The 13,265-nt window shown below is 44.3% G+C and overlaps 1 protein-coding gene across 1 annotated transcript in view; it reads left to right on the top strand.

Annotated features, from left to right (window-relative positions):
- LOC120530679 (dynein heavy chain 11, axonemal-like) overlaps positions 1 to 13,265 on the top strand; it is a 645,801-nt gene that overhangs the window by 558,143 nt on the left and 74,393 nt on the right. Inside the window, 1 exon segment of the mRNA XM_039755100.1 lies at positions 3,707 to 3,934. Within this exon segment, the coding sequence (XP_039611034.1) occupies positions 3,707 to 3,934 (228 nt within the window).

Below are 13,265 nucleotides of genomic sequence, written 5' to 3'. Positions count from 1 at the left end.
TGAGGCCTTCTGACAAAAGGCTACATATTAAAAATACAAAAGAGAAAATATACGAGGGATGTTTAGAAAGTGGGAGGAGTAGTGATCGGTCGTGTCTGAGAGTGTCATGTGACTAGTTCTTTCTGGCAAGCCGGCTGCTCTAGCAGTTTAGTACAATGGTACCTCTGGTCACGACCGTAATTCATCCCAAAACTCTGGACGTGACGCAATTTGGTTGCGACCCGAACGTAATTTCCTCATAAGATTGTATGTAAATACAATTAATCCGTTCCAGACCGTACAAATTGTATGTAAATATATATTTTAAGCATAAAAATAGTTAATTATACCACAGAATGCACAGTGTAATAGTAAACTAAATGTAAAAGCATTGAATAACACTGAGAAAACTTTGAACAACAGAGAAAACTATTGTTGTAAGAGTTGGCGCTAGACCCTTACAAACCGCTCGCTGTAAACACTTCTTTTTACGAGTTTTAAGCAGAGGGAAAAAAAAATTAATTGCCACTTCTCTTGCGAAACTTTCCAAACCATCCTCTACTGGCTTTAAATGCCTCACCTTCGCCATTTGAAGAAGGATTTTTTTTTCAGCAAATCGCCATGAATCTTCCTGGCTTTCTCGCATAACATCGACCTCGCTTACGCTACCCCCTGCAAGTTGCTTCTCGTTCCAACACACTAGCAACAGTTTTTCCACCTCTTCCAGCACTTGAGGCCTCTGCTTGGTTAACACTGTGTTTCCTTTGGAGGCATTAGCTTTCCGGAAATGTGTTCTTTTGAAATTGCTGCACATTAAGTAACTAAACAATATAGTAATATGACAGAAAAGGCGATATCCCTCCCATCGTGATTACGGGGGTATAAGAATCACATTAGAAAAATATACTTTAGCTTACATTTATTGGCGGTTGACGCAGTTACAGACGGGAAGCATACAGTACAGGCCAAAAGTTTGGACCCACCTCCTCATTCAATGTGTTTTCTTTATTTTCATGACCATTCACAGCACTCCATCACTCTCCTTCTTGGTCAAATAGCAGCCTGGAGGTGTGTTTGGGGTCATTGTCCTGTTGAAAAATAAATGGTAAATGGCCTGTATTTGATATAGCGCCTAACTAGAGTTCAAGAACCCCCCTAGGCGCTTTACAACACAACAGTCATTCACCCATACATTCATACGCTGGTGATGATAAGCTACTATGCAGCCACAGCTGCCCTGGGGCACACTGACAGAAGTGAGGCTGCCGAACACTGGCGCCACCAATCCTTCCGACCACCACCAGCAGGCAAGGTAGGTTAAGTGTCTTGCCCAAGGACACAACAGCTGCATTCTCATGCCGGGAGCCAGGATCTAACCTGCGACCCTCTGATTGCTGGACAACCCGTTTTACCGACTGAGCTACTGCTGCCCCTATGATCGTCCAACTAACCTGACTTCTGCACAACACAACTGCTGGTCCCAACCCCATTGATAAAGCAAGAAATTCCACTAAATAACCCTGATAAGCCACACCTGTGAAGTGAAAACCATTTCAGGTGACTACCTGTTGAAGCTCATCGAGAGAATGCCAAGAGTGTGCAAAGCAGTAATCAGAGCAAAGGCTGGCTATTTTGAAGAAACTAGAATATAAAACATGTTTTCAGTTACTTCACCTTTTTTCGTTAAGTACATAACTCCGCATGCGTTCATTCATAGTTTTGATGCCTTCAGTGAGAATCTACCAATGTAAATGGTCATGAAAATAAAGAAAACACATTGAATGAGGAGGTGGGTCCAAACTTTTGCCCTGTACTGTATGACAGACTTTTTTTCCAGGTGTGGGAGTCTGGATCTACGCAGTCTGCCATTTTTTCGTCACCACGCTGAGAGGGTTTTCGGATGGAGTTCCGAGCAGCTTCAAAGGGTTTGGCTGTTGTCCGAGCCTTTTATACTGTTCTGCTTGACTTGCTGGTCTTCTCTGTCTCCAAACAAGGGCAGGTAAGGACTGAACTGCTCCTCCACAAAATACAGAAATAGCACAATGCCTACATGCCGGTTCTCATTCTCCCAACAAGGAAAGAAGATTTTGTACTGACAGAGGACAGAAATACTATTCTGTGTTTAGGCTGACTATACAATCCTCCAGTTGTCTTTGGCTATCCAATGCTTGGTTGGCAATTCTAACTGCTGAGCCCCAGTGTGCAAAACTTAGCATGCACATGTGAATGGATCCTTTAACAGTGTTGTCCAGATATAGTGACATCAATATTAAAGAAAAATGTATTATAACACACTGTAACTCCTTTTGCAACATCAGCTGCTTTGTTAGGCCCTGTATACGCAAACAAAAGAAAATAGGAAATCATTGGGGACGGCATGGTGGTGCAGTGGGTAGCACTGCTGCCTCGCAGTTAGGAGACCCGGGTTCACTTCCCGGGTCCTCCCTGTATGGAGTTTGCATGTTCTCCCCGTGGGTTTCCTCCCACAGTCCAAAGACATGCAGGTTAGGTGCATTGGCGATTCTAAATTGTGTTTGTGTGTGTGTGCTGGAGCCCTACCCGGGGTTTGTTCCTGCCTTGCTCTCTGTGTTGGCTGGGAGTGGCTCCGGCAGACCCCCGTGACCCTATCATTAAGTTATAGCGGGTTGGAAACGAACGCCCGTAGGGAAACTGGCCGCCAGTGTTTTTGTTCGCCACCAGAGCGTGTGGTCGTGAACAGATGCAAACTTTTTGATCGTAACCTGATTTGTACGTGTTTGGGAACGTTCGTGATCAGAGGTTCTACTGTATAAGAGTTGCGCCCTGTGGTGAACATGGCTGCCAAACTTAAAAATTGCACCAAAGAGGACCAGCGTTTTGTCATTCACACTTTTTAATAGCAGAAGGTGTGCTAAATTCATCTCCACATGTGTGCTCAATATTGGTGTAAAGTTCTCTCTCTCGTAGAGTCAGTCGTCTAGGAGTGGATTGAAATGTTCGAAAATGGCCGCACTAGCGACAGATGCAGAGCGCTCCGGACGTCCAGCTACAGCCACGACCACGAGGAATGAAGAAAGAACAACGGAACTGATTTGCGAAAACAGAAGAATTTTTGCTGATGGCATTAAAAAGCTGGGAAAATTGCCTCACCAAGGAAGGTGACGATGTACAAAAGTGATGTCATTTGATTTTGAAATTCTGAATAAATGGAGTTAAAAAAAAAAGTGCGGAAACTTTTTGAACGTCCCTCGTAGAACTCTACTAAGAGAAAGCACCTCCATAAACATCTTCTCGTACGTCCAGCGCGATTAACAGCAAAAGCGCTGCGCGGCACGCTCGCTAAATCTGTAAGAGGGTAATATGTTATCCTGCCCTACACGACTGTAAAAAAGCACAAAATAAGTCAAATCATTCTGACCTGCACGCTGTCGCTCCGTGTACAGATCTTGTTTTGGCTTTACATGAAGTCGCATGGTGATGACGAAAGAGTGGCCGGGCCCTGAACGTTAAAGCGCAGTGTGAGTGCAGGCCAGTGGGGCAGTGTCAATCGTGCTTGGGGCTGGTACGGAACAAACGTGCCTACAGCGAGTACACACTGATGACAGACACTGGTCCTTTTTTCTACTGCAGACTGAGAAAATGAGTTCTTGTCCTGTGCTCCTTCCCTAAATATGACCATTCTGAATGACTGCTGATTACAAGAGCCATACTCGCAGTAAGGAAATTCAAATTTCTGTTTCTTTTCTAGAATATTCACTTAGTGGAAAAGTGGCTGTGCACGCTTGAGAAGCTGCTAGAGAGATATGGCGATGGGAGCCACCCTGACTACCGCGTGTTTATCAGTGCAGAGCCTGCGCCCACCCCCCAGGAGCATGCCATTCCACAGGGCATCCTGGAAAACTCCATCAAGATCACCAACGAGCCCCCCACTGGCATGCTGGCCAACCTGCATGCAGCTCTGGACAATTTTGACCAGGTAGGTGAGCTTCCTTTACAAATAAACAGGACACTATTCTTGGATTTATCAGGGGCCAGCATTCTCCCCTGGACCCCTGCTTTCTCTTCGTTAGCTCTGTTTGTTAGCTTGATCTTGGACAATATGAGCTACCTGTAATGTCTGTCAGCCTTCCTTTCTTTTTTTTTTCATCTGTCTCGAGTCTATCTTATTAAAATATTCCAGTCATGATATGCCATGTGTGAGATGCTAATGGCGTTGAAGAAAGGCTGCTCAGTGATGCGGTGGTCCTGCTGCTGTTCAAAGAGATACAGGAATGTTTGCCCGAGTGAAAAGTGGCATTAGCCATCAGTCAATTCAAACTCGTATTTCTCTTTTGTCACTGCAGGAAAACTTTCCACAATGGTTATGCAGGAATATCTTGTTGCTCTCTGAATGCACAGAGCCGAGAGTCACATTCCATTCCCAAAGCCCCCCGGTTCCCCCCTCACTCTGCGACATGTGGCATTCAAACGTGCAAGGCTCTCTCTTTCAAATACAACCAGGAAGGATTCTGTATTGTGTGGCAACAGTGGAGAAGGAAGGCCTTTGAACTTGGGCCGGGGGGGTTCAAGCCCCCCCAAACCCCAAGGCCTCCATCTTATTGCACACCAACACAAACACCCGAGATTTCACATATGATCGATAAGAACTGTTAGGACATTAGGAGCGGATCGGTGGGGTTGCTTTTTTGAGTACTAAGCCTGAACGAGGGGGCCAAGTTGGCGAAGTCAGCACTGGTAAATTGCGATTGGCCACTGACACCGTCGTGTCCGTCACTAGCTGATTTAGAAGTACTTCTTTTTATTTTTATACTGTATTGAGGATTTGTTCTGTTCTGTGTATTGTATTGTATTAACCCCCTTCTTTTGATACCCACTGCACGCCCAACCTACCTGGAAAGGGGTCTCTCTTTGAACTGCTTTTCTCGAGGTTTCTTCCATTTTTTCCCTACTAGGATTTTTTTTTTTTGGGGGGGGAGTTTTTCCTTGTCTTCTTAGAGAGTCAAGGGGGGCTGTCAAGAGGCAGGGCCCGTTAAAGCCCATTGCAGCACTTCCTGTGTGATTTTGGGCTGTACAAAAAATAAATTGTGTTGTATAGAAAATGGTGCGGGGGGCACAAACGAAAGCTATGTTATTTGTGAGGTCGCTTTCTTCATCGCACAAGCCATCTCACTGCCTCGTCACATTTTCTCTTCTTCATGTCCTTTGTCATTACAGCTTTGCCCATCTGAAGCAAATAATTATGAGTGCAATCCAAGCTGAAGTAAAGTGAGTACCCTCTTGCTCTGCTGTGCGCTCCGACGTGCCCAACATGTGCTGACCCATTTTCTAGCGGGATAGCCAGTGAGCGACATGACATGCTTACCCAATCAACGTGAGGCCCTTTTGGTCACATCTGTGAGACCCCCAAACCCTCAACTCTCCTCCCTCCCATTCTCACTCAGCCTCACCAGCCCACTGAGCAAATCCGGGTAATTGAACTATTTGATTCTGCTGACAGATTTCCTCAGAGCAGGGGTCTGCAACGCCAGTCCTGGAGTGTTACTGTGGCTGAAGGTTTTCATTCTAACTCTCTTCTTAATAAGTGAGTTAGTGTTGCTGATTCATTGGGTTTTTTTTTTTTTTTGCCTTAATTTTAGTTGACTTGCAATTTAAGACTCAGACCCCTTCATTGTTTCTTGTTTCCCTAATTAGCAGCGTCACACAAAGCAGACCAAAGAGTCATAAAAAGGTTGCTCCATGGCTGCAAAAGGTTATGAGTTATGGCACACATGTGCACAGATCGGAATTCAAGACAGAACTGATGCTATAGATGAAAGATGGTGGCTTTAAAGGCCAGCAAAGGAAATGAGGTAATCTAGGGTGGAAACGGAAGGGTCCTCCTCCATAGGTTCGGGACCAGAAGTGACGTCATCAAAGGGCCTGGAACCGGAAGTGATGTCATCGGGTTCAGGAGGAATTTCCTGTGACCGATCTGCAGGAAAGTGAGAAAAAGAATCAGCGCACACCGCCACCCCCTGGTCTGGCGTGGAATTACTCTTGTTCAGGCCCTTCAGCTGCATCCCATGTGCACATGTGTGACGGCAGCCAAATAATAGTGAGAGGCAAAACGAGACAACACGGCATACAACATCAGAAAATAAAGAAAGGTGAAGGTCTCGGTAATGCTGATCTGCTCAGGTCTGTAAAAATTTTGATGGTGGTCAGAGGAACGGTTTTGGAAATGTGATTGTGGCAGAATGAGAGCACAAACAAGCAATGGAATTTAATAACGGGTTTAATTAACAACAAGAATGGATTTCTGATTAAGACTGGTTGGAATCTGAGGTCCTGACATAGGTGGTCATCTGTTGGCTCGCTTCACATCTCATTTCTGTTTTGCTGCCATTTAAGGAAAAAATGAAGCAATTCAGAGGATGGAATCTTAAAAAACAAGTCTGTTAAAATGAATGGAAAAGGAGTTAATTAGCAGCAAAAACTGTTCACTAATTAAGAAAAGCATTAGAATGAAAATGGGCAGCCACTGTAGTGCTCCAGGACGGTACTTGGAGACCCCTGGCTCAGATCAACACCCTCCTCTCACCCTCCACATGTCCTCCCTGAGACAACAGTAGGACATAAACTCAAGGCTTTGGAATTAAAGAAAAGCTCTTTCAGCCAGTGGAGCTGAAGGAAGACCCCCTCAAGACCCCAGTGCCCAGCCGGGTTTCTACTCTTGCTCAGCCGCACTGTGGTCGCTACATGACACTTCCTGCTTGCCCCCTGCATTGTGTGTCACGTGGGATGAAAGAAAAGGCAGTCAGCAGTCAACTGGGTCCAATTCTTTATTCTTACACAAACCAAAAAAAAACAGAAACGGGACATCAGACAGAGAATTAACTTCTTCCTCTAACTCCTGCCGAAATAAAAAGGGAGGTAACACAATGTTAAAATGAATAAAACACAGAAAACTGAGGCTATGCCAGCGCAATACCCCACAGACACCAAGACTCCGTATACAGTCATATGAAAAAGTTTGGGAACCCCTCTTAATTCTTTGGATTTTTGTTTCTCATTGGCTGAGCTTTCAAAGTAGCAAATTCCTTTTAATATCTGACATGCCTTATGGACACAGTAGGATTTCAGCAGTGACATGAAGTTTATTGGATTAACAGAAAATATGCAATCTGCATCATAACAAAATTAGACAGGTGCATAAATTTGGGCACCTCAACAGAGATATGACATCAATACTTAGTTGAGCCTCCTTTTGCTAATCTAACAGACGCCTCTCGACGCTGTCCTCCTATAGCCTGTCATGAGTGTCTGGATTCTGGATGGAGGTATTTCTGACCCCATTCTTCCATACAAAATCTCTCCAGTTCAGTTCAATTTGATGGACAGCCTGCTTCAAATCATCCCATAGATTTTCGATGATATTCAAGTTAGGGGACTGTGACGGCCATTCCAGAACATTGTACTTCTCCCTCTGCATGAATGCCTTTGTAGATTTTGAACTGTGTTTTGGGTCATTGTCTTATTAGAATATCCAACCCCTGCGTAACTTCAACTTTGTGACTGATGCTTGAACATTATCCTGAAGAATTTGTTGATATTGGGTTGAATTCCTCCAACCCTCGACTTTAACAAGGGCCCCAGTCCCTGAACTGGCCACACAGCCCCACAGCATGATGGAACCTCCACCACATTTGACAGGAGGTAGCAGGTGTTTTTCTTGGAATGCGGTGTTCTTCTTCCACCATGCAAAGCGCTTTTTGATCTGACCAAATAACTCAATTTGTGTCTCATCAGTCCAAAGCACTTTGTTCCAAAATGAATCTGGCTTGTCTAAATGAGCATTGGCATACAACAAGAGACTCTGTTTGTGGTGCGAGTGCAAAAAGGGCTTCTTTCTCATCACCCTGCCATACAGATGTTCTTTGTGCAAATTGCTCTGAATTGTAGAACGATGTACAGATACACCATCTGCAGCGAGATGTTCTCGCAGGTCTTTGGAGGTGATCTGTGACTGTGACTGATCTGTGATCAGAGGGGACTGGGCGGTCTCAAGGTCTGGAATCCCTACAGATTTTATTTTTTCTCCAGCCGTCTGGAGTTTTTTTGTTTTTTCTGTCCCCCCTGGCCATTGAACCTTACTCTTATTTGATGTTAATTAATGTTGATTTATTTTGTTTTATAATTGTGTCTTTCATTTTTCTATTCTTTAATATGTAAAGCACTTTGAGCTACTGTTTGTATGAAAATGTGCTATATAACTAAATGTTGTTGTTGTTGTTGCTGTGGGTTGTCTGTAACCATTCTCACAATCCTGCTCATATGCCGCTCCTGTATTTGTCTTGGCCTGTCGGACCTGCTGGGTTTAACAGCAACTGTGCCTGTGGCCTTCCATTTCCTGATTCCATTCCTTACAATTGAAACTGACAGTTTAAACCTCTGAGATCGCTTTGTGTAGCCTTCTCCTAAACCAGGAGACTCAACAATCTTTGTTTTATGATCTTTTGAGAATTTCTTTGAGGATCCCATGCTGTCTGTCGCTCTTCAGAGGAGAGTCAAAGGGAAGGAAGCACAACTTGCAATTGACCTCCTTAAATACCTTTTACCACTCGTGATTGGACACTCCTGTCTATGAAGTTCAAGGCTTAACGAGCTCATCCAACCAATTTGGTGTTGCAAGCATTGAGCAGTGACAGGCATTCAAATCAGCAAAATGACAAGGGGACCCACATTTTTGCACAGCCAGTTTTTCATATTTGATTTAACTTCATACAACTAAATACTGTGTCACTAAAAATCTTTGTTCGGAAAACACCGCAGTACTCAGATGTTCCTAGGAAATGAAAGACATACCACTGCTATCTTTGTTGTTGAAAGGAGAGTACATTGTTATGCAGGCTGAGAGGGGCTCCCAAACTTTTTCATATGACTGTAAGTATAAGCCATGTCCGCTGACCATCCAAATACCAGCTTTAAATATCAAACAAAATGCTACAGATAATAATGATGTGTCTTTTATAATGGAAAAAGTTATAATACTCCACTTAAATGAAAAAATGTAAAGAATCAGAGAGAGAGCATAGAAAGGATGTGTTACCCCTTCAGCATTCACTGCGTCTGACACCAGGGTTGCCAGGCTTGTAAAGCATTTCTAGTCCAAGGACAGCTTAAAATTAGCAAATTTGTTCAAAAAAATAGCCCAATGTTTGAGGTAGACATAATGGCACACCAGCTGCCAGGGGGATGGGGGGGTAGTTTGTCAGGGCAGCGTCAAAGGGAGAGGGTTAGGTACATTTTTATAAGATACAAAATAAAAAAAAAATAAAATAAACACAGTCAACAGGTAAACTGGCAACACCTCACCTCACCTGACACGGCTAATTAAACAGAAATACAATAAGAGAAAAAAAAACAGTCGATGGGTATACTGGCAACTGCCCACCCCAACCCACCACACCTCAATACTTCCTGTGATGTGTTTATCCCACCTTTGTTTTCATGTTTAATCAACAGTAATTGTTTGATTCCCACTGCATTGCCCGATTTTATTAATAATTGGGTAGCATTAGCTGTGACTGACAGGTCACTGTTTGAATGAACTGTAACTACAGTGTCTGTGACATTGACATGTTTTACGCTTTAAATGAAGGAGGCTGTGTGACATTTCACTGTCGTAAGGAAAAGGAGGCGGTCTCATAGGCTAAAGGGGCGTGGAAATGCAAATTGACGTTTTTAGTCTCGAGTTTTTTTCGGTGTTTTTGCTTTGCCTCTCTTCTCCCCCAGACATCCTCTGCTTTATTCTTTATTATTCTGTTTATAATTTCAAGTTTATGTTTCTTGTAAAAAAAAAAAAAGTGAGTTTTTTCACGTACAATGGATTCAAAACATTACCCACCCTGGTGTGACACTGCCCAGTCTGGCAACTACGACTGACAGAACAGAGAGCGAACATTATAAATGAACTTTGATAAATGAACGTTATGTTCACCGACTACCTACATATAACAAAACTCTGAAACACTCTGCTGCACGTGTGTTTTACCGGCGTTCCTGCGGGACTGGTTATGGCCTCAAACTGGCAGGATGCCTTTGGCTTTCTTATCAAGCTAAAGTTTAAATCCTACAATCGGAAGCACTTCCTGTACCACGATTTTTCCAGCAAATTTTCAGTCGCAGATTGTCAGGTGAAAAATACTTTTTCAAGACGTTATAAAATTCAAAGTTTGTCATCTTTTCCAGTAAGAAGCGACAAGACCAATTGTAGACGGAGATAAATGGCAATACGAAAACGATTTGCAAGTGCGATTCAAATCTGACGAGTGAATGCGTATCATAAAATATTTCACGTGCACAGTGCAAATTGGGCAGTGTCGTAAAAAGCCATTTAAATGAGCAGAGAGCACATGCACAATGCAAATCAGTGGGGACTCATGTCGTAAAATAAAGAGCTGGGTCCAGCTGCAGACCTCTGCAGCTTCCCGATTCGGTAGCAGCTCCGCTGGATGGCCAATTGGATTGCAGGTTTTTGTTATCTGGTTTACTCGACTTGAGCCAGATAACTCCCCCCAACCCTAATCTTACCCATAGTGTAACCAGACGTTATCTCGGACATATAATATAAAGCGACAAACTCCTCAAAAAGAATGGAACTCTGGAGGTCCACAGCTAGTCCATTGAAATCGAGAAGCGCGGATCGGGCAGTGTCCCGCACATTATGCAGACAGCGCAGATTGGGCAGCAACAGGCTCCATCTCAAAGAGGCAATTAACAGCTTTCCTTAACTACCTGAGGAAAGACAATCAGTGGAGTCGCTCTTTCTGTCTCTTGCTCACTAAATATCAGTGTTTACTCACGTAAGTATACTTCACCCTGACCGTCTCTACCACCAGTGTTGTCAGGTCTGTGAGTTTCTCACCCAATTTGGCTATTTTTGATCATCAAAAAATGGGCTTTCGTGGGTTGTGGTTTTTTGGGCTACTTTTTTAAAAACAAGACAGTATTTTTGGGCTATTTTTCAATGCCCTTCCACCCCATTTTAGCATCTTTTTTCAACCCTCTGTTGCCACTTGTGAAGCTATTCACATTGTGTAATGTTCCTTACCATCGTAAAATCTCTGGGGGGACCCAACCAACCCCTGCTGTGTGATGATACAAACCCATTCTATCTCTATAAAATATCTCAAACGGACGAACCCCCAAAGGCTGTGATGGTACTTACCTAACCCTCTCACTCTGACACAGCCCCCCACTTTCCGGTGTGTCGTTTTCTCTGCTGGCGATCTGCACCACCACCACCACCCGATCAAAGCACCGTGCTGTCCCTGCATTGATGGATTGATGAACTTGGACCATCTTCAAGTTCTTCCATGTGAACCCTGAAAACCATGAGAACTGATTGAGATCATTTATGTGAGGTAGAATGCCTAGAGGGGGCTGGCCAGGTGGTCTCGTGGCCTCAGAACCCCTGCAGATTTTTTTTTTTTCTCCAGCCGTCTGGATTTTTTTTTTTTGTTTTTGTTTTTTTCTGTCCTCCTGGCCATCGGACCTTACTTTATTCTATGTTAGTTAGTACTGCCTGATTTTATTTTTACATTTTTTTCCTCTTTCTTCATCCTGTAAAGCACTTTGAGCTACATCATTTGTATGAAAATGTGCTATAGAAATAAACATGTGGCCCAGTGAGGCTGGAACTCGATTGCAACGTTCACAGTTTTCCCTGGAAACAGTCAGTCATTATTCAACCCCCTATATCCTAACACAGGGTCACGGGGGTCCGCTGAAGCCAATCCCGCCAGCATAGGGCGCAAGGCAGGGCGCCAACCCACCGCAGGGCACACATACCAAGCACACACTAGGGACAATTTAGTATCGCCAATGCACCTAACCTGCATGTCTTTGGACTGTGGGAGGAAACCCACGCAGACACGAGGGGAGAAGATGCAAACTCCACGCAGGGAGGACCCAGGAAGTGAACCCCGTACCGCCCATAATGAGAGAGATGCGCTCGATAGAAGATTTTAAGTTGAACAATTGTATGCCTTTTGCATATGAAGCTCAAGTGCATTACTGCTTTCCACTCCTTTTCTGAAATGTTGTGTTTTATATACCATGACAGAATGGAAAAAAAGAAAAAGGGGAGCAGAGATTGAGGCCGATCTCGCCGTACCTAGAAAACATTTGCACCACTCTCGCTCTGTCAGGCCGCACTTTCTTGGTTATAAACAAAGGGATGAGTTCGCAATACCTCGGAAATGTGAAACTCTGCTGGGGCACGCGATTTGGTGATTTGTCATCCCCCTCAATACCTTGTCGTGGAATTTAACATCCTCAGGCAACAACATGGCAACTTCAGTTGTGCGAGAAGTCACGCAATGGGACATCAGCTTTACCTGAACAACTTTCCGAAAGTTTGTTTCTTCGTGCTTTACATGTTGAACTCGTATAGTGAAACTGCTGCCCCTGAAATTTTCATAATCGCAAAACTCAATAATCCCAGTGAGAGTCTCCTGCAGCTGGGGTCAGCCCAGGGCAGATCTGCTATGAAACTAATGAAGTTTAAGCTCTACGGCTCCTAATCCTGGGGCGGCCCCAGATGCAACTTTAACTTTAACCCCCCCATAACTCAAAAACTATAAGACATGGGAAATTTGTATTCACACCAGTGACTGCAGTGGACAACCCCACTGAAGAAGACAACACTGGCTACCCAGACCTTGTTGCTGGTTGCGAAGTGGGCCCCCACAACAGGTCAAGCAAGCTTCAGGGCTCCAAAAATGTGGGTCCACCGGTGATGTGAGCATTGGGGGCAAGTCAGGAACCATCCCTGGATGGGGCACTTAACCCATTACAGCATTCATACTGGGACCATTCAGATTCTTCAGTAAACCTGTCTTCACATACTGTACCTTGTGGTATTGTGGGAAGAAAAGTGGAGTTGAGTGGGGGCAGCAAACAGGCAGACGAGGGGGAAACGTACAGGGACCACACAGATAGCAAGCCAGGCATGAGATATGAAGCCAGGAAACTGGATGTATGGGGCAGCGGCACAAAACACTTTGTGAAATATAAGGGCGTAAACAGTCGCCCTAACCTGACACAGACAGGCAAAGGCAGAATCACTCAATTAAATATTTTTTCCCCGTTGGAAAAACAAAGTCATCTTATTCTTGTTCTTGCATTTGCCTCCAATCCCTTTCAAGTACACTGCGTCTTCTACCTCCCGACACCCGCTTCCCTTCAGTAGTGTTAGAGTCCCTTTAACAGGTCCTGGGGTGTCCCAGGTGATTCATTAGCATCACCTGGAATTTCTCCCAAGT

This window comes from Polypterus senegalus, chromosome 6, assembly GCF_016835505.1.
Source record: "Polypterus senegalus isolate Bchr_013 chromosome 6, ASM1683550v1, whole genome shotgun sequence".
Taxonomy (NCBI): domain Eukaryota; kingdom Metazoa; phylum Chordata; class Cladistia; order Polypteriformes; family Polypteridae; genus Polypterus; species Polypterus senegalus.
This window is presented reverse-complemented; position numbering and strand designations above follow the sequence as displayed.